The sequence below is a fragment of the Amphimedon queenslandica genome, unplaced genomic scaffold (assembly GCF_000090795.2).
Source record: "Amphimedon queenslandica unplaced genomic scaffold, v1.1 AMPQUscaffold_13520, whole genome shotgun sequence".
Lineage (NCBI taxonomy): Eukaryota > Metazoa > Porifera > Demospongiae > Haplosclerida > Niphatidae > Amphimedon > Amphimedon queenslandica.
Window position 1 is genome coordinate 770,934 of NW_003546244.1, and position 20,634 is coordinate 791,567.

Consider the following 20,634-nt stretch of genomic DNA (forward strand, 5'->3'; position numbering starts at 1 on the left):
CTATTAATAAACTATCAGTAATCTATTAATAAACTATCAGTAATCTATTAGTAAATTATCAGTAATCTATTAATAAACTATCAGTAATTAATTAGTAAACTATCAGTAATCTATTATTGAAATATTAGTAATCTATTAGTAAACTATTGGTATTGTATTAGTAAACTATTGATAATCTATTTTTCAAATATTAGTAATTTATGAGTAAATTATCAGTAATCTATTAATAAATTATTAGTAAATTATCAGTAATCTATTTATAAAATATTAGTAATTTACTAGTAAATTATTAGTAATCTATTAATAAATTATTAGTAATTTATTAGTAAATTATCAGTAATCTATTTATGAAATATTAGTAAATTATTAGTAATCTATTAATAAATTATTAGTAATTTATTAGTAAATTATTAGTAATCTATTAATAAATTATTAGTAATTTATTAGTAAATTATCAGTAATCTATTTATGAAATATTAGTAATTTATTAGTAAATTATCAGTAATCTATTTATAAAATATTAGTAAATTATTAGTAATCTATTAATAAATTATTAGTATTTTATTAGTAAATTATCAGTAATCTATTTATGAAATATTAGTAATTTATTAGTAAATTATTAGTAATTTATTAGTAAATTATCAGTAATTTATTAGTAAATTATTAGTAATTTATTAGTAAATTATCAGTAATCTATTTATGAAATATTAGTAAATTATTAGTAATCTATTAATAAATTATTAGTAATTTATTAGTAAATTATCAGTAATCTATTTATGAAATATTAGTAAATTATTAGTAATTTATTAGTAAATTATCAGTAATCTATTTATAAAATATTAGTAAATTATTAGTAATCTATTAATAAATTATTAGTAATTTATTAGTAAATTATCAGTAATCTATTTATGAAATATTAGTAAATTATTAGTAATCTATTAATAACTTATTAGTAATTTATTAGTAAATTATCAGTAATTTATTAGTAAATTATTAGTAATCTATTTATGAAACATTATTAATTTATTAGTAAATTATTAGTAATCTATTAATAAATTATTAGTAATTTATTAGTAAATTATCAGTAATCTATTTATGAAACATTATTAATTTATTAGTAAATTATTAGTAATCTATTAATAAATTATTAGTAATTTATTAGTAAATTATCAGTAATCTATTTATGAAATATTAGTAATTTATTAGTAAACTATCAGTAATCTATTATTGAAATATTAGTAATTTATTAGTAAACTATCAGTAATCTCTTTTTGAAATATTAGTAATTTATTAGTAAATTATTAGTAATCTATTAATAAACTATCAGTAATTTATTAGTAAACTATCAGTAATCTATTATTGAAATATTAGTAATCTATTAGTAAACTATCAGTAATCTATTTTTAAAATATTAGTAATTTATTAGTAAATTATCAGTAATCTATTTTTGAAATATTAGTAATCTATTAGTAAACTATCAGTAATCTATTTTAAAAATATTAGTAATTTATTAGTAAATTATCAGTAATCTATTAATAAACTATCAGTAATCTATTAGTAAAAAATGGCCATAACTCAAAAAATATTTGTCGGAATCAGCTCAAATTTTCTACATAGCATAAGGACATCAATACGTATCAGAAAATGTAATAAAAATTTGGGGTGATTTCAGACCCATTTTTTGGAAAAAACCATGGGCTATAGTACAGGGTATTTTTCAGAAATGGGTCCATTTTAAAAAATGGCCATAACTCAAAAAATATTTGTCAGAATCAGCTCAAACTTTCTACATAGCATAAGGACATCAATACGTATCAGAAAATGTAATAAAAATTTGGGGTGGTTTCAGACCCATTTTTTGGAAAAAACCATGAGCTATAGTACAGGGTATTTTTCAGAAATTGGTCCGTTTTTAAAAATGGCCATAACTTTAAAAATATTTGTCAAAATCAGCTCAAACTTTCTACATAGCATAAGGACATCAATATGTATCAGAAAATGTAATAAAAATTTGGGGTGATTTCAGACCCATTTTTTGGAAAAAACCATGGGCTATAGTACAGGGTATTTTTCAGAAATTGGTCCATTTTAAAAAATGGCCATAACTCAAAAAATATTTGTCAGAATCAGCTCAAACTTTCTACATAGCATAAGGACATCAATACGTATCAGAAAATGTAATAAAAATTTGGGGTGATTTCAGACCCATTTTTTGGAAAAAACCATGGGCTATAGTACAGGGTATTTTTCAGAAATTGGTCCATTTTAAAAAATGGCCATAACTCAAAAAATATTTGTCAGAATCAGCTCAAACTTTCTACATAGCATAAGGATATCAATATGTATCAGAAAATGTATTTTAAAATTGGGGTGATTTTTGAGCTATTTTTTAGAAAAAACCTTTAAAATTGGTCCTTTTTATGCTCATGAAGTTTTGTTAGCCCCACCTGCTTGCAGTTATCAGCTCTGCCCCAGTAGCTAGCCAGTGAGTTATTACTACTCACTAAAACTATAACATGCAATGTTAACAGATGGAGCTCATGGCAATGCACCACTGAATTATCAATACCTCTGAATTAGTTTGGCAGCTATTGGCAAATCTTTTTTTCACATCTCTCTGTCCTTTTGCATTAATTTTTAATTGTTGATAATTGCAATAATAAAGACATTGCATACAAAATATTAGTTGGTTGCATATTTGTACAAAATATTAACGAGTTGTGTACAATACACATTTGTCTTACAATGATATGGATAAAAATTCATGAGTGCAAGCAATTCAGCAATCAGCATTAGGCAGCTTCTAGTTTATCTATCATTGATTTCATTGCAGGACAAACCTAAAGTTAACAGGGAAAATAATCTTACATAGTTCAACGATTTCTTTACACTAGTATAAATTACTACTAAATGCTTGACAATAATTATGATGCTTTTTAAAATAAATGTGTCCATGTGCATTAGAAGTACCTTTCCACTGGTTGTAAGATCAGGTGCGTAGACACTGGCTGCTGCAAAACCACCAATCACATCAACTGCATCAATACCACTAGCTCTTAATATGCTAACGGTAATAACAGATCTGTAACCAGTGCTGCAAAAGGCTAGGTATCTTCTTGACCTTTTAAAAGCAAGTACGATATTAGTTGTATAGTAGTTCAAGTTTAGCTTACTTGTCTAACTCCTCCAAGTGGCTGTATATTTCATTCAATGGGACATTGTGAGATCCTTTAACTGTATTACCCTCATGCTCTTGCTTAGTCCTCACATCAATCACATGATAGCCATTGGACACAAGATCCTGGAGTGACGTACCATGCCCTGGCCTCTATATTAAACAACAAGAATGAAAATTACTCGCTACATAATTATGGGCACAGAAAGCTCATCGTCTTACAATGTCAATCCTTTGTGTAGCATGTACTGGATAGCCTGATTGAATCCAGTCAGTCATGCCATTCTTGAGTATACCTTTTACCTAATGGTAAGTCACATTTCCTCTTAAATTTCTCTTCCTCCTCCATTCCCATTCTTACATTAGTGTATCCAATGCGTGCCAGTCTTTGTAGGGCCTCTCCTTCTTTTCCTGGTTTGGCAATGAGCAAGAGATTTCTATTACTCAAGAGGAGAGTACCAACCTAAAACATGTAAAACATGAAAATTGTAATTAAACAAGCTGCTACATCAGTATGGTTAAACGTACCCATATGGCAAAGTTACCATCCTCAGGTCTGAGAATAGCCCCACCTGATTCACCAAGAGGGAAATTCAATGACCCTTCGATATATCCAGTGTTATACTCTTCAGGCTAATTAGTATTAAAGGAAGAAGCAAGAGGTAAATTGGAAGAAAGAGAAAGCATCTTACATTTCTTGTATCGATTACAGTGTAATCTGCAGTGTTATTATCTACTATCAATTTAAACTGATCGCTGGTAAGTCTTGGTATCTTGCTCAATACTTCAGATAATGGTAGGGCACCAGCCTATCAGTAATACAATACATAGACATTGTAGCAATAGTGTGTATGAGAACAACTAACTGTATTTTGGGCCACATCATGTGAAAAATATCCTGGAGCAGCAGGCTGTCCATCCGTCAAAAACTTAACAAATTTATCCTCCTAAACAAAGATAATACTAACTATTATTCATTATTGTATTGGTATTGCTAACAAGAATGGCAAAGTTTGAACTTATCCTGATCAAAATTGAATTTTTATGAATTTTAAAGTTGCTCGAAAATTAAACTAAAGTCCCTGTACTATAGTACAGGGATTTTGTTGCAAACTTTATCAAAAATGAAAAGAAGAGAATTCTCCATTTTATAAATTTTTTTCCAATACATATACATGCTTTTGTGTCTTATGCTGTAACAGTCTTACATCAGTAAACTTCAGAGCTGGATTAGTTTGCATCTCTTTGCCAATGGTAGAGTACAGATCGGTGCTGAGATTTTTGCCACATGGAGATCCAGCACCATGAGCTGGAAATATCTAATGACAATGAATTATAACAATAATCAAATTATATTCTTATAATTACAATTTTACTCTGCCTCTCTCTTTTTTTTCTCGCTTCCCTCTTCCTCTCTCACCTGAACATCAGATGGTAATGAGCATATCTTGCTCCTGAGGGTTTCAAACATCATTCTTGCCATTTGTTCGGCTGTAAAACCAACCGATCCAACAAGATCAGGTCTGCCACAAGACCCAATGAACAAGGTATCCCCAGTAAATGCCTAACCAAAGAATAATAGTGAAAGATTATTGTAAGTATATCATTTGTTATTGGTTGTGATCATATCTGTGATTATAAGATAAGCCCATATTATCAATACCGACCTTTATTGGTCTGTCATTGTTGGATGTGTCAATCAGGAGATACACAACTGCTTCTGGTGTGTGTCCTGGAGTGTGCAATACTTTAATTGAATATCTTGAAGAGAACTTTATGATCTATTAATAAATGAATATTCAGTTCAAAAGAACCAATAGTACAATATCATAAAGTTGATTTAAGCATATAACATCGATATATATTCAAGAATAATGCATGCAGTCTAGCATTTAGTATTAGGCAAATGAGAATGAACACAAAACATTGTTAGCATTACAAGACATTCTATTCATGCTATTGAGGTAGTTCTAGACAATACAAAATATATGGGACAGGCAGAGCTATCAAATATCAGGTGATTTATGATGCAATCATGCAAAACACCAGTAACTGGTGCTAAAATAATATGCTTTGTGGGACATGTAGGATAGCAGGGTTTCAAAGATGACTCATATTGTGTGACAAAACTGACAATTTTAAATTAGCTAATTTTTACTTCAGGGTTACACATATTAATAACCCATTCAAAAATTATGAAGTATGTCATATAAAGCTCAAAGAAAGACCACTTTCAGTAAAGCTGGCTGTAGGTTTATATGCAGTGTTATTTGTAAAAGCTATTGTGGGTTGCACGATCGTGGTTATCACTTATGTACTCGTATAAACTGTATTACAAGTAGTGTCACTGGTTTTTTGTAGGACTACCTCTTCATCTTTGAGTTCATGATGTGGAAATTGGCAGCGAGGACCAGCAGTTGGGCCAAAATAAATGGGTGCTTGAGTCCTCTGCATTAGCTCATTGTGCCCGGATACAAAATCAGCATGAAAATGAGTCTCAAGTATTCCAATTAGTTTAGCACCTAAAGCATTTAACTCCTGAGGAGCGGGTGAAGATAAGTTACTTAGTCATTCAATTACCACTTCTTACTTGTATGAAAGTATCCACATCTCTTCTGGGATCAACAATAAAAGCTTTCCCTTCATGTGCTATGATGTATGTAGCTTGAGCCAGACATTCCAGGTAATATATTCGGACCTCCAGTCCAGAGTCTTGATCTTTTACAATTTCTTTGAGGCCACTCTATGCAACACAGAGATTTGAGTTTAAATACAGCAGTTTATCTTACTGGTAGAATCTCTAGCTCCTCCATGATTAGAATAGTAGAGCCTGTAGAGTTTAGAGAAGAATCAGAAGGTGAAAGATGGTTGATAAGAGGTGACAAGAGGTGAAAGTGTGTACGTGACCATGTACGTGACCGGCCAGACGTAGACACACCACACACCCAGCTCCTCCCATACTCTTGTCAACACCCACGCAATAAACTAAAATCTTTTAAAACAAAATTTTAGGGCCCGCCCATCAAGCTAGCCATGGCTGAAATTGTGGAGATGGAAGAGCTCGGGAAAGAGCCTGACCCTCAAAAATCCACCACAACAGAATCCACTGCCGCAGAAGAAGTCGTGTCACTTCAGGATAGTAACGATGAGATTTTGGAGAAGACATGGGAAGGATTTCCCGTGTACAGAGAAGTGGAGGAGGAAAGAGGAGGAGGAAAGCTCCAATTTCTGGTGGATCGATTCCTACCTCAGCCTATACGGAACTCACTCAAACCTCCAACCAATAAGAACGAGTGGAAGAGATTTCTTTATGTTCATTTGCCTATAGTTCACTGGGTCATATCTTATACTCCAAAGTATTTGATAGGTGATGTTATTGCTGGACTAACTATTGGAGTAGCTCACATACCAATGGGTAATGACAAATAGTTGGATGTATTATTCTGTTGGTAGAAGTTAAGAATGAGTGCTAATTGTCTCTTCTTTACTATACGTCACCTAAACCTTTATAAGGCATCATAAATCATTTATGATGCCTTATAAAGGTTTTATGATAAATCTAATTATGTTGTCATTATAATAGTACTATCATGTTTTGGCTGTTTAAGATCATTCTAATATCTGTGGACTAAGTTTTTAGATTTTGTTCTATTCGCACAATCAATGCTTGTATTCCACGGATGCTAATCCTTTGTTATTGTTTAGCATCTTATTGTTTACAGTTTGATAAGATTATACATACATCAGTGGGTTTTCTTAAATAAATGATTCCTGTTTGTATGGTAGGCATTGGGTTTTCTCTGTTGGCATTCCTCCCACCTTCATATGGTCTCTACTCTTCATACATTCCTGTTTTATTATATGCAATATTTGGGACATCAAGACATCTCTCAGTCGGTTAGCCATGTACTGAAAATGATTAAAGTGACTAACCCATTGCACAAACAATCCTTTCCTCCTTATCCTGCTCTGTTAGGTACATTTCCTGTGGTAGCGTTGATGACTGGACAAGCTGTTGATACTTTAACTCATTCTTTATGCGAAGGGAACGCTACAATCCTAATGAATGACGAAAGTGATCCATGCTCACTCAATGCCTGTTTTACTGAGAGAATTAATGTAGCAATTACGCTAAGCTTGATGGTTGGAATCTTTCTAGTAAGACATAATTACATGTATATCAATCATAAGTAATTTGTCTCTGTCTTTCTGCTTTTATTACTCTTTCTTTTCTTCTCTTTCCTTCCTTATTTATTAGCTATTGATGAGTCTTTTAAAGTTGGGTGTCATTTCATTGTTTCTCTCTGATGCTCTCATTAGTGGCTATACTGCAGCAGCTGCCTTCACTATTCTAATAACACAGCTTGCGCCATTGCTTGGTGTTAGTGATAGTTCTGTTGTTCCTGGCCTTTTTGTCACTCCTAGAGTAAATTTAAAGATTAATCTTTATTAGCTTATATTTTTCTTTTTATTTAGCGTTTTTTCAAAATTATGGCTAGTCTGTTTAGTTGGAAAGTATCAGTCCCAGCTATCGTCACGTCAATTATCTCGTTAATTATTTTGATTGTTTTTGATCTGATTAATCGTTTTTTAAAGAAGAAAGTTACTAAAATCTCCATATACATTCCCGGCCAACTCATCGTGGTAAGAGTATGTGTACTTGTAATTTGCTTTGGAATGTCTTCTTAAAATGCTTTTTCTGTGTTGCAGCATAAATGTAGTGAAAATGAATCCTAACTTTAATTCTTTCACAGATGAATGATTTTATTTTACGCTTGCTTATACACACACACAAACAAGCACACATTAATGACTTTATATCAGACCTATTGTACGACAGGTAATACTAGCTACTGGCATATCTTATGGAGCTAATATAACTGATCTGCCTACCATTGAAGATGCTGGTGGTATATTGCCTGCTCAATGGTACGACTATTATAATGTTTAGTGATCTTGTGGTTGATTATATTTCTTTAGTTACACTCCCAAGCTTCCAGTTGGCAGACTCATTGGGGATGTCGCTAGTGAAGCTTTCATTATTGCCGTCATTAGTTTTGTCATTAACATTTCTCAAGCTAAACTTATGGCACAGAAAAACTCTTATTCAATCCACCCTGACCAAGTAATGAGTTAATGTTTAATTCAATATTATTCTACTATGATTGAGTTTTTAGGAGTTGTTTGCTTATGGTATTATGAACATTGGTGGATCTTTATTCAGGAGTTTCCCTACAGCTGGTGCTCTGAGCAGAACTGTCCTGCAGGATTTAACCGGAGGGAAAACACAGGTTAGAAACTCCATACTATAATCTTCCCACCTTCATTTATTAACTCAATTCTTTTACTTTATTTTATCATTCTCTTCTTTTTCTAGCTTGTCAGCATTATTGCATCATTCATTGTATTACTGGTCATGTTAGCTATTGGGTTTTTGTTTAATTCATTACCTAATGTGAGTTTAATATCCACTGTTCTCTTCTCTTATGATATAATACTTTTTCTTTCACATGTTCAGGCTGCTGTTGCAGCAATTGTTGTGATGGCACTAAAAGGTTTGTTCTTACAAGTGAGAGATATAAGAAGGTACTACTACATCCACTGGCCTGATATGGTAAGAGATTAGAGCTTATATAACTATTTAGATGCACTAGTTTTTTCTATCTTTCATAACATAAAGACAAATTAATTTACTAAATTTAACATTCATGGTATAATTGTCTTTCTGTAGCTTGTGTGGCTAGTGGTTTTCTTATCTACCCTTATCATTGGATTGGATCTTGGATTAGGAATTGGAATATTCTTCAGTCTTTTTACTATTATTGTCAGAACTATACTGTAAGGCTCTCTTAACACTTTGATTGTTTTATTTATTCTCTTTCAGTCCATACTCTCCTCATTTGGGTGAGGCTAATCAATGGTCCTACCCCATTGACACTGCTGACAATGAATATGATGAAAACGACTTTAAAGTAAGTGCTGATACATGTACTATAGTCCATAGCATTTGTTAACAAAATGTAAGTATTAAAATGACAACTTTTTATCTAATGTAGCAATAGTATGTAGACGTTTAGTATACTATACTGTACATGATTTGTAAATGTACATTCATTTATTATTAGGTTAGGTCTATTCCTGGTTGTTACATATATCAGTTTAATGCTCCAATTTATTTTGCTAATTGCAACGTATTCCGTTCAAGATTATACATAGAGTGTGGTATCAGTACTCAAAGCATAGGGGAAGAGCCAAAGGGATGCTTTGAGCAATGCTATGACAAGGTAACCTGCTGAGTGAGAAGAGAATGCATTGTAAATTTGTATGTATATTTCATTTATTTTTTCTTTCTCCTTTTGCAGTTTAAAACTAATTCAGTGAGTTATTTATTATGTCATATTCACAAGCACAACTTTTCCCCTCAGTCTGATAGTTTTTCTCCCTCACGACTTCAAGAAAAAGAATTTGATAATGTTTGTATTGTCGATTCACCTGATCATGATGCTAAAAGCACTAATGATAGTGATACTAAGTACCAGAAGACTTATGGTATGTTCAGTTATTAAACCATCATGTGACTGTCACGTGACCATTAGATGAGCCATCAGTAGGACGCTACCAGACAGTTATTATCGACTGTGCACCGATTGGGTTTGTTGACTCAATGGGGAAAGCTATGATTGAAAAGGTAGGAGATGAACTGAAGTAAGAGATAGAGAGAAATGACTAAATTATCAAAAACTGTTTTTGATATTCTAGTTTCTTGTGCCTTTCTTGATAGGTCGTATGTGAACTAAACTCTTTTAATATCCAAGTGCTCCTTGCTTCTCCATCTACCCCATTTTGTGAGTCATTGAAGAATTACGGGTTCTTTGACAGGTTCTCATCAAGATGCTTGTTCCCATCAGTAGCTAGTGCTGTGCTGTTTGCTAAGGGAGGACACAGGGTGGTAAGTGCATATCAAATACTGTATTTAGGTGTAAGATACAGGTATTAGCTTTGATGATATTTTTATTGCTGTTTTATGCATCTTTTTTATTGTTTCTTATTCTCTTCCCCACTATCTAACAGCCTAAGATTGATAATGCCAAACCTATCAGCAAGAAGTTGGTTGGTAACTTCGAGCGTATTCTTGAACGATCCAAACGCTTTGGAATTGTTGAAAAGATATTAACTTCGACAACAAGGAATAATGATAAGGTAAGACAGTAAAAATTATATCGGGTAATTATTTTAAGACCATTGTTTAGGAATAATTCTAAACTATAGCGGCAAGAAAGTTTTATTTTTCAAGTTTTTATTATTTTTATTAAAAACTGATTGTCAAGTTTTTAGTTTTATATCCATTCCTTTACATTGATAGAGCACACATGTGCACTAGATATAATTGTAGAACTGATAACCAATTCTCTAAAGTAAAGTATGTATATACATAATGTGCACAATTTTGAAGCACTAAAATTTGTGTTCAAAGCAATAAAAACTCGCCCCTTTAATAGTATTCATAATGGGCGTATTCTGCAATCAATTGTCAACTTGAAGCTAGCTCCTTTTCTGAGTGATGGCTCGCCTTCTTCTTGCTCTTTTCTTGTGTGCAGGTATGTGATCATACTGGTTTTTTTTTTGCTCGTAAATTGTTTTGTTTTTGTTCTTGGTGCATGCTGTGAAATAATTGATATAGATTTATCAAGAGTACATAATGTTCTTGGATTTGTACACTCTTATCAAAATTTTTCAACCTATCTCACTTATTTTTTAGTAGATAACCACTACATTAAATTTTCTAGCAGATTTTGGGAAAACAATTGCAATCAATAGTTGCTCATATTCAGTAGATTCTGCCAAGAACTTATCATCACCTAAAATTAATAGCTCAATATGATAGCTTCAGTTTTAAAAGTTAATTTGTAAATACCACAAATCATGACATTTGCAAGAGTTTTGTGCAAAAAGGGAGACAATACAGAATTAGCATGAGCCAGCTAAGAGAATAGACTGTTGCTGGCAATAGTGATGTAGAGTCAGTATAATCTACTGATATTCATTTAGCAATTAGTCAGCATATGCATGTCAAAAGAGCCCCAACAGGGCATAACCCAATGCTGAATACGTTTGACAGCATACCATAATTCCAAATACAGGTCACATGCTATTTACATGTGCTTATCAATGTGATACTGGAGAGCTGAGGCTAATCAATGGTTCCAGTTCTAATTCTGGGAGGCTTGAGTTCTGCAGGTCTGGTGTCTGGGGAACTGTCTCTGATATTGAGTTTGATACCAATGATGCCAAAGTTGCTTGCAGGAAACTTGGATACAATCCTGATGCTAGTGGTAAGACACACAAAGCATTCTTTATTTACTAATAAATTAATTGCAATGTATATTAGGATTGTCATATGTTGGTGGTGCAGCATATGGTCAGGGCCCAGGACAAGTCAATATGGGCTATCTCTATTGTCAAGGAACAGAGGAGTCATTATTAGACTGCCAGCATGATAATACATGGATTGGTACTGATCATACTCACGATGTTGGCATTACATGCCCTCTAAGTAAGCAGTGGATATTAAAGGCCTTTAGTACTGCTTAGGATTTAAGATAATGTTCATTCTAAAATCTAAATCATTCAAGTTTTGTTGATAACTTACTCACTATGCATGAATTGTAGGTAGTTGTACTCAAGGGTCTTTGAGGCTGACTGGTGGTTTCTTACAGACTGAAGGTACACTAGAGGTATGCAATGGTGGATCATGGAACAGTATCTGTGCTGATCAGTTCCAAAGGCAAGATGGATTTGTAGCTTGCAGGCAGCTAGGCTATCCAGCTACAGGTATAGAATAGAATCTTCTTATAAATTTATTGTAATGATGTTCTTTATTTCTTGCAGCAACTCAAGTTGTAACAGACTTTCGATTCAGTAATGGGCATGGCTCACCAACATGGACACAGTTCCTGTGTGTAGGGAATGAGAGTGCTCTTACAGATTGCCCTTACAGCACTGGAGTGTGTCAAGGATATAACCCCATCAGTGCTAACTTGGCTATTGTGGGACTGAAGTGTGAAGGAGAAGTCATTCCTCCAAGTAATATGATACTATTTCTGGGCTGCAATGACAACTATTGATCATGTAACCTTTCTCTCCTTTCACAGATAATTGTACTGATAATTCTATAAGGCTCAATGGTCCAAATGGGATCAACACTGAGGAAGGACGCATAGAGCTATGCAGTAATGGAGTATGGGGGACTGTTAGCAGCACTAACTTTGGCTTTAAAGATGGAAGAGCAGCATGTCGTCAACTTGAGTATGGGGCACCAGGTAGATTATTTTCAAGTTGTACACGCTCAATTTTTATTGATTTATGTAGGTGTTAGAGTTTACCCTCCATCATACTTTGGGGATGGATCTGGTCCTATACTCATGAATGATTTAGCCTGTCTTGGCTCTGAGTACAATCTCTATCAGTGTAATCGTCAGTTCAATAGCTATGCTCAGAGTCATTCCAATGATGCGACTATTAAATGTTGGAGGAAAGGTAATAATATCAATCTCATGAGAGTAAATAATTGAATTTTTATGATTAATTTTTATTTATTTTTTAGTTGGTGTAACGTGCACTGATTATGATGTGAGGTTCCAGAATGGCTCTACTGATTATGGCAGATTGGAGGTGTGCCTCTTTCAAGAATGGGGAAGCATTTGTGATGATGGCTGGGATCGTAATGATGCCAGGACTATTTGCAGGCAGCAAAATTTTGATCCTTCTTGTAAGCTATCAATATTATTTTATATGTAAAGCATTTTTTAACTGTGGCATGCGTGTATATTATACACTATTCACTTTCTTTTATTTGATAGATGCTTCATTTTATATCAACTCTGCTTATGGTGATGGGAACAATATTCCAGTTAAATTCACTAATATTGATTGTGATGGTTCTGAGTCTAGTATTGTAGACTGTGGAAAGAACGATCAGATTGAACCTAACTGTAACTTTGGTCATACCGTCGGAGTGAGATGCTTCAGTAAGTTTTGCATTAGAAGCATACACATGTACATTAATTATGGATATGCTCAAATAAGAATTTTTCCTTTATTTTTGATATAATTTAGATTCAGATGGTTGCACTAATGGTGATGTGCGTCTGACAGGAGGACAGTCAGACCGTGAAGGAGATGTCCAAGTCTGCAGGGATGGAAAGTGGGGTTATGTGTGTTCTGATACATGGAATGATGTCAATGCTAAGACAGTCTGCAAGCAACTACAGTTATCTGATACTTGTACGTCATCACTTTTAAAATTAAAACTTAGTACATGTAAACACTTTCAGTATTTCTTTTCCGTTAAAACTTTTGGCTTTACTTCAAATATTATTTGTATTTTGTACTATTACAGGGTCAGCATACAGTACCACTGGTTTGTTTGGTGGTAGTCAAGATCAGGCCCCATTAGTGTATGATGGAATGACCTGCTCAGGATCAGAGACTTCACTTACATCATGTACAGTGGCAGACTATGCAACCCTCAATCCAACTTGTACAGCTATTGCTGGAGCCATGTGTGCTGGTTAGTTATTATATTGCTATGCTCCCTGCACATAAAGTCTCTTGTTATATTATTTCAGAGTCTGGCACTACCTGTACTGAATGGGATGTGAGGCTAATGGGCGGATCCTCAAGTGATGGTCGTGTGGAGGTGTGTCGTACCAACACATGGACTACTGTTGATTCTATGGGATGGGATTATAATGATGCTCAAGTTGTTTGTCGTCAGAGAGGATTTTATGATGCATGTAAGAGAATGTGCATGTAGTATTGCTGTTTTCTGGATGTACGTAAAAATCAGACCAATTTTGTCAAAAACAAAAAAGAGGAATTTTTTTATTTCTATAATATTTTCTGATGCATATACATGTACTTATGTTGCACAGAAAGTTTGAACTGATTCCGGTCAAAATTGGATTTTTTATGAATTTTTAAAGTTGCTCAAAAAGTTTGGTGTACTGAAGTACAAGGTACTTTATAAAAAACATCAATTGATCAGGTTATGAAAAATAATTATTCTAAATTACAATGTATTCATCACATTGGCACTTAATCACATTATACAGGGGCAGTTGCATTGACTAATTCACAGTTTGGTTCGGGCAATCGTCGGATCGCTCACAATAACTTCCAATGCAGTGGATCAGAGACTGCACTACAGAGTTGTACTAACTCTGTATATGCAGCTAACACAATGATGGAGAGTTGGTATGCCAACAATAGAGCTGGAGTCTCTTGTAGGATGCAAAATCAAGCTGGTGCGATAATTAGTTTTTATTCACTTTTACTTTATTTTTCATAAATCAGAAACATGCTCAGTAGAGGGCTCTGTGAGACTTCAAGATGGTGCATCCTCAAGAGAAGGAAGGGTTGAAGTGTGTCAGGGAGGATACTGGGGCAGTGTTTGTAATACTGGATGGTCAAGATTGAACTCATTAGTGGCCTGTAGAAGTGCTGGCTTTAAAACACTACGTAAGATTTAAACTATTTCTTTCCTGATTGCTGATTGTTTTATTTATTTTGAAGGACCTATAACAACACAGTCAGCTTATTCTGGGTCAGGACAAGGCCCAGTCAATCTGGCTTATGTTTCCTGTTTGGGAAATGAAGCCAGCCTCTCTGATTGTCCTTATGCCAGTGGTATTGGTGTCACCAATTGCTATCATGGCAATGATGTAGGTGTCAAGTGCCCAGGTAAGCATTACACCCTTTGTAATTAAGCTGTTACTATTATTATTGATAGAAATACCTGCCAGCTACTATAATCTCAGTGTTACTTCCTCTTCCAGTCCTTATGATATTCCCATTGGTACTCAAGTACAATTGTCTTGTGTGTCTGATCCAGCTCCTCCAAGTGGCGTCACTTATGAATGGAAGACAACCATCGGCGAAGATCCTTTGTCACAAAGCAGTCCTTCATCACCCAGTGCCACCTTGACTATAACTCACAGACACCCTAAAGTATCCAACTATTACTGTGCAATGAAGTGGGATGATGAAGTATTGGCCATTGGATCAATCACTCTTTCAGTTCAAAGTAAGTATGCACATTTCTTTTCTTATGATACAATATTGATGTTCTTTATTCAGATACACTTGTCCCAGTCCAGTCTACATACACTGGTAGTGTTGGCGGTTCTGTTACACTCTCAGTTACCCAAACACCTACAATGGGTTTGAGCTACCTTAGAAACCTCCAATGGTATTTCTCTGGTGTACCAGTGCAGTCTGCATTGAGTAGCTACTCATTAAGCCCTGATGGTCTATCCCTTACATTGAATGGCTTGACAGAGCTTCATTCTGGTTATTATTCAGTGAGATATGATGGATTAAACTTATATCAACACTCTTTGCTATGCGAACAAGAAACAATGAACTTCCTTAGGGAGTATCCCTTACTATCACCTGCTGTTTTAAAATTAGTCGTTGGAAGTAAGTAATTCCATTATTATTACTATTATTATTATACTGTTATCTTTTATTTTTCTTATGTTAGATGTTAACATACCAGACAGATCACAAGGTCTTCCTTACTCTGTCTTATATCCAGGTGTTGATTTTACACAATATAATAATGGAACTTCTTATCTATCACTTGTGACATATACCTTCCTCCCCTCCTCATCATCCTTCACTGCATTGCAATGGCACGAGTTTAGTTTTGCCAGTTTTTCATCAGGCAATGCTTCAAAGCTTTATTCAGCAACTGGTTTGCTCTCTCCTTTATCTGATCCACATTATGAGCTTCAGTTCTTACAGCCCACCCTTTTACAGAGTGGCTACTATGAGGCACAGTTAACCACTGAACCACGTCCAGTACTCAACTTTATTGGTTGTAGTGCAGCCAATGGCTACTCTTATGCTGATTTTATCAATACACAACTGGGATTTACCAGTCCAATTGTCATTGGCTCTGCTAAACAATCAATTGGCTATTATGGTAAGTCAATTTAATCATATCTTATATTTATCTTTCTTATAGAAACACCAACTGCTACAGTAAACACGACAGCATCAGCTTTTACTGATGATTCTAATGCTACCTTAACATGCTCAGCAAGCGGTGGTTATCCTTTGTATTATAATGTGTCTATAGTCAAAAATGGAGTGACTGTTGCTAATGCAATAGGATCACCAGACTTGGTGTTCAACACAGAAGAGGGTACTACTGGTAGAAAGTATGGTAGCTACTGGTGTGTAGCTAATAATCTTTATGATAATGGCTATGCATCTATACTACTAAGAGAAACAGGTGTGTATTGAACTTTTTAAAATATTAACTTCATTTACATTTATTTTATGTAGCATCTTTGACACTTTCTTTTGAAGTCAACAATTGCAATATGTGGAATGTAAGCAATCAATACCTAATGCTTTCTACTACATTGAGCCACATTAATGCCTAACTTTTTCTATTACATAAGAGCAAAAGCTCATTTCTGATAGCACAGTGTATGACAATTGATATTTTCTTTTTAGAATGCAACTAGAGATGTATTTGAAGCTCCAATTTTCAATCTTTTACAAGATATCTGTAACTGTACCTTGTCTAGTGGTGTGCTAACAGTTAATGATCTTACATGCAGTACTGATGCTGAAGAGATGACATCAGAGGTTGGAGTCACTTCGAGTCTTTCCTATTCATCAAGTGATGGGAACCAAACATCCTCCACTGTATTTCAGAGCCTATTTGATTCCCTTAACAGTGGGAACAGTATATCAGTGAGTGTTTCCAATCAATCCCTTAGGATAATATGGCCACTCAATACTTCTGATGAGCCCTTTACACTTCCTGATGAAGCACTTTTGACTATCCTCTTTATCTCTGGATTCATTGCTGCTGCATTAATATTCACAATAGTAATTGTCATGTGAGCAAGTTTATAGCATCATTTGAGATTGTATATATATATATATATTTGTTTCTTTAGAGTATGTTTTGTGCAGAGGAAAAGAAGAAAACTAGCAGCTCAGAGGACTGCTCCTCCCGTTGCCTTCCATACTCGTCAGAATGAAGCAAGGATTGAAGATTCACCAGAAGAAGAAAGGCCTTTACCTGCCGCCGACAGTTCAGTCAATCGTGATGCTGATGATGATGATGAGGAAGAGGATTGGGAACTTCCAAAATGAAAAGAATCCATAACAATTATATTTATGACTGATAACTATGTGTAGTGTAGGTATACATTGATTAATGTGTATGTAGTGGAATTTTTACCCCATTTTATAATGTTAGTTCTATCACTACAAAGAACAATAAGAATTTTTATTATTGCTTTGTTGTGTTTAAGTGGTGAAATCTATAGTCTCTGATATACAACTTAATAGCACAGCTGGATTACCAAGCATTAAATAAAAGAGTACACATTATATTTTTTATTTATATCTTCGGAAATGATAGACATGTACTTTTGAAAGAATAAAAAGCCAGTTTTTATGTTAATTGTATCAAATTGTATTTCTTGAGGTGATTGCAACTTGTGGTGTGTCTCATATTTTACAATCCAGAAGTTTTTCTTTTAGTACAATAAACAGTGGTAATGTACTATTGATGTTTTTCTTTAATGTGCTTATCAAAACCCACACAGTTAGAATTTAAGAATACAGTTTTTGTTTATGATCATTCATACTTAATCAGTTGTCTGTTTGTTAATTTCATTTGAAAGCTAAAGAGAGAGCAGCATGAATTCACTTGGAGGGATCCTGCTGATTCTAAACATTTCAGGTATCATAAAGATTTTGAGAAATTATTCATAATCATTGATTTTACAGTTGCATTAGGTCAAGTTAATAGCAATTGCCAGCATGGAACACTGAGGTTAGTGAATGGAGGTGCTACCTACAGAGGAAGACTAGAGATTTGTATCAACTTTGTATGGGGAAGTGTATGTGATGATTCCTTTGATACTAATGATGCAAGAGTAGCCTGTAGGCAGCTTGGATATGAAGTAGATGGAGGACAATGTAATGATCAAAATTAATTTTAATAGATTATGTTTTTTTTTGTTATAGCTGTAAGCTACTATGGTAGTGCTTATTATGGTCAAAGTGCTGGTCCAATATGGCTCAATCGACTGTACTGTACTGGATTTGAGAATAACTTGCTGGACTGCAATAGAGCTGTTGGTATTGGTAATGCTTATAGCTGTGGACACTACGAAGATGTTGGCATATTGTGCCCAGGTATAGACTACATCTGTATAAAGTTATTTACTTATAAATTTGTTATGTTTATTCAGCATGTAGTACTGGATCAGTGCGACTCACTGATGGACTAATACCAACAGAAGGAACTGTTGAAGTGTGCAATGATGGAGCATGGACTAGTGTCTGTGATTATAATTGGGGATATCAAGAAGCATTTGTAGTGTGTAGACAATTAGGTCTACCAGCAACAGGTACAGTGGATTATAATGATCTCATGAGGTTTACATACTACCCACATATAAATAGATGCACAACCTGTTTATTATTCTAATTCTTTTGGATATGGACATGGAATACCAACATTGTACAACTGGAGATGCATTGGGAATGAGTCAAGTTTGAATCATTGCTTAAAGTCTACATCAAGCTGTTACTATAGTTATTATGGTGTACAAGTGTACAGAATATCTGGAGTTAGATGCAAAGGAAGCATTGTACCAGGTATATAGTGTATTTAGGTCTCATTCTATCTTAAACATTAATGCACAGGAAATTGTCTTACTGGTAGTATGCGTCTTGTTGGTCCTAATGGTCCTAATAAAGTGGAAGGGAGAGTAGAGTATTGCAGTAATGGAGTGTGGGGTACTGTTAGTAGCTATGGATTTGATGTTAGAGATGCTCATGTTGTATGCAGAAGACTTGGTCATCAGACACCACGTATGATAGACTATTATCTAATTTAATATTACATTGTTTCAATGATTGCAGGAGCTTTGATATTTTGGAATGCTTACTTTGGTCAAGGATCTGGTCCAGTTCTGTTTCATTATTTGGGATGCACTGGAAATGAAGATAGATTAGAACATTGTACTTACTCATCAGATCCATATTATCTTAGCCACACAAATGATGTTGGTGTGAAATGTTCAGAGAGAGGTTAATTTAATTATACTGCATTTTATGCATTGCTTCCATTACAGTATTAACTGACTGTATTAATGGTAGAGTTAGATTAGTTAATGGTACTACACCAGATGAAGGAAGAGTGGAAGTTTGCATCAATGGAGAATGGGGAACTGCTTGTAGTTCGAACTGGTATGAAAGTGAAACTAAAGTTGTTTGTAAACAACTAGGATACAGCCAAGATGGAGGTATATTTACTATTATAAAAATGATGATTGCAAATTTTGTTTTTAGAGGGATCAATATTTAGATATTCTAAATTTGGTGATGGAGACTATCAACAATTTTTATGGAATATTCAGTGTACTGGATCAGAAACTAACTTGGCATCTTGTAATAATTACCACAGTGATAATTGCTATTATGGACGCACTGTTGGCATCAAGTGTTACAGTAAGGAATCCACTTTATTTAATTATAAAATAACTATTGCACAGATACAAGTAATTGCACTGATGGTGAAATCAAGTTGTATGGGGGACAGTCTAATGCTGAAGGAGATCTACAAATTTGTTATGATGGAGTGTGGGTTTTTGTGTGTGATGGGTGGGGGATTCCACCAAATGTTGTGTGTAGACACCTGGGTTATCAAGATAACTGTAAGTCTATTATATTAAAATTATGTGGCATACCTTTTATTATTAAAGGGGCTTCATACTCATCTTATTCATTGTTTGGTGGAAATAATGATGTTGCTCCAATAATATACATTGAATTCTATTGCAATGGAAATGAGGATTCACTAAAGTATTGCTCCAACTATAATTACAATTATTACTGTGATACAGCATTTGGATTCACATGTTCAAGTAAAGTTAATACAATACTCAATGATAAAACCTATATTACTGCAGGTACAGTAAATTGTAACAATGGAACAATTCACCTAACTGATGGAGAAGGAGATAATGAAGGAAGAGTAGAGATATGTACTGATGGTATATGGATGACAATTGATGCAAGATACTGGAATTATAATAATGCTAAAGTTGTTTGCAGACAATTAGGATATTATGATACTTGTAAGTATAACATTATATCATCTATTGTATGTGATCTATTGTAGGGTCTGTGGCAATTACTGATACTAACTGGAGTGGTAAGAATGAAAGAGTTGGTTATAGATATTCATGTACTGGAACTGAGAATGAATTGAGTAGCTGTTCAAACTACTCACCTTCATCACATGCAAATAATTGGTTTAATCAGAAACGAGGTGGAATAGATTGTCAATACAATAATACTGAAAGTATAGAAATTTATTGTTAATATTCGAAATGTCATGCAATGGAGGTAGGTAT

The 20,634-nt window shown here is 34.0% G+C and overlaps 4 protein-coding genes and 1 long non-coding RNA gene across 5 annotated transcripts in view; 4 read left to right on the top strand and 1 right to left on the bottom strand.

Moving 5' to 3' along the window:
* Positions 1-2,620: 2,620 nt before the first annotated feature.
* LOC100640187 (uncharacterized) lies at positions 2,621-6,107 on the bottom strand. The gene is made up of 14 exons (XM_003382686.3): positions 5,965-6,107; positions 5,766-5,918; positions 5,543-5,713; positions 4,843-4,956; positions 4,596-4,739; positions 4,384-4,494; positions 4,042-4,122; positions 3,868-3,984; positions 3,704-3,808; positions 3,537-3,638; positions 3,398-3,478; positions 3,174-3,328; positions 2,971-3,121; positions 2,621-2,840 (listed from the first exon to the last, which is right to left on the bottom strand). The coding sequence occupies exons 1-14, from the start codon at positions 5,986-5,988 to the stop codon at positions 2,793-2,795; spliced, it is 1,557 nt and encodes a 518-aa protein (XP_003382734.1). The 5' UTR covers positions 5,989-6,107; the 3' UTR covers positions 2,621-2,792.
* A 60-nt stretch (positions 6,108-6,167) lies between these two features.
* Positions 6,168-10,595, top strand: LOC109581568 (solute carrier family 26 member 10-like). Its single transcript, XM_019995816.1, has 19 exons — positions 6,168-6,590; positions 6,962-7,072; positions 7,152-7,333; positions 7,434-7,601; positions 7,652-7,819; positions 8,016-8,104; positions 8,156-8,300; positions 8,353-8,466; positions 8,553-8,630; positions 8,694-8,789; positions 8,907-9,013; positions 9,060-9,147; positions 9,301-9,459; positions 9,538-9,552; positions 9,601-9,724; positions 9,772-9,863; positions 9,957-10,124; positions 10,247-10,375; positions 10,426-10,595. Exons 1-19 carry the CDS (start codon positions 6,209-6,211, stop codon positions 10,429-10,431), a joined length of 2,421 nt encoding a protein of 806 aa, XP_019851375.1. The 5' UTR covers positions 6,168-6,208; the 3' UTR covers positions 10,432-10,595.
* Positions 10,596-10,687: 92 nt separating this feature from the next.
* On the top strand, positions 10,688-17,522 carry LOC100640312 (deleted in malignant brain tumors 1 protein-like). Its single transcript, XM_019995801.1, has 22 exons — positions 10,688-10,773; positions 11,317-11,508; positions 11,565-11,729; positions 11,846-12,007; positions 12,065-12,259; positions 12,328-12,495; positions 12,545-12,712; positions 12,780-12,944; positions 13,036-13,203; positions 13,292-13,459; positions 13,575-13,745; positions 13,804-13,971; positions 14,290-14,481; positions 14,531-14,695; positions 14,750-14,917; positions 14,967-15,260; positions 15,314-15,655; positions 15,720-16,163; positions 16,206-16,475; positions 16,529-16,575; positions 16,703-17,094; positions 17,155-17,522. Exons 1-22 carry the CDS (start codon positions 10,737-10,739, stop codon positions 17,351-17,353), a joined length of 4,440 nt encoding a protein of 1,479 aa, XP_019851360.1. The 5' UTR covers positions 10,688-10,736; the 3' UTR covers positions 17,354-17,522.
* A 1,960-nt stretch (positions 17,523-19,482) lies between these two features.
* LOC109581574 (uncharacterized) lies at positions 19,483-19,836 on the top strand. Its single transcript, XR_002184679.1, has 3 exons — positions 19,483-19,521; positions 19,568-19,726; positions 19,771-19,836. It is a non-coding gene; the product is annotated as an uncharacterized LOC109581574 (long non-coding RNA).
* A 774-nt stretch (positions 19,837-20,610) lies between these two features.
* LOC109580996 (uncharacterized) overlaps positions 20,611-20,634 on the top strand; it is a 3,884-nt gene continuing 3,860 nt past the window's right edge. The window contains exon 1 of the mRNA XM_019994678.1: positions 20,611-20,626. Within this exon, the coding sequence (XP_019850237.1) occupies positions 20,611-20,626 (16 nt within the window). The remainder of the gene's footprint in view (positions 20,627-20,634) is intronic.

Bases quoted from the DNA above. Each gene is read 5' to 3' on its own strand.
- LOC100640187 (XM_003382686.3), bottom strand. From the start codon at position 5,988: ATGGAGGAGCTAGAGATTCTACCA. The intron at 5,714-5,765 runs GTAAGAAGTGGT...CCCGCTCCTCAG, and splicing joins ATGTGGATACTTTCATACAA to GAGTTAAATGCTTTAGGTGC. The intron at 3,479-3,536 runs GTAAGAATGGGA...ACTTACCATTAG, and splicing joins CACGCATTGGATACACTAAT to GTAAAAGGTATACTCAAGAA.
- LOC109581568 (XM_019995816.1), top strand. From the start codon at position 6,209: ATGGCTGAAATTGTGGAGATGGAAGAGCTCGGGAAAGAGCCTGACCCT. The intron at 7,820-8,015 runs GTAAGAGTATGT...ATTGTACGACAG, and splicing joins TTCCCGGCCAACTCATCGTG to GTAATACTAGCTACTGGCAT. The intron at 8,467-8,552 runs GTTAGAAACTCC...TTCTTTTTCTAG, and splicing joins TAACCGGAGGGAAAACACAG to CTTGTCAGCATTATTGCATC.
- LOC100640312 (XM_019995801.1), top strand. From the start codon at position 10,737: ATGGCTCGCCTTCTTCTTGCTCTTTTCTTGTGTGCAG. The intron at 12,945-13,035 runs GTAAGCTATCAA...TTTATTTGATAG, and splicing joins GCAAAATTTTGATCCTTCTT to ATGCTTCATTTTATATCAAC. The intron at 16,576-16,702 runs GTAAGCAATCAA...TTTTCTTTTTAG, and splicing joins ACAATTGCAATATGTGGAAT to AATGCAACTAGAGATGTATT.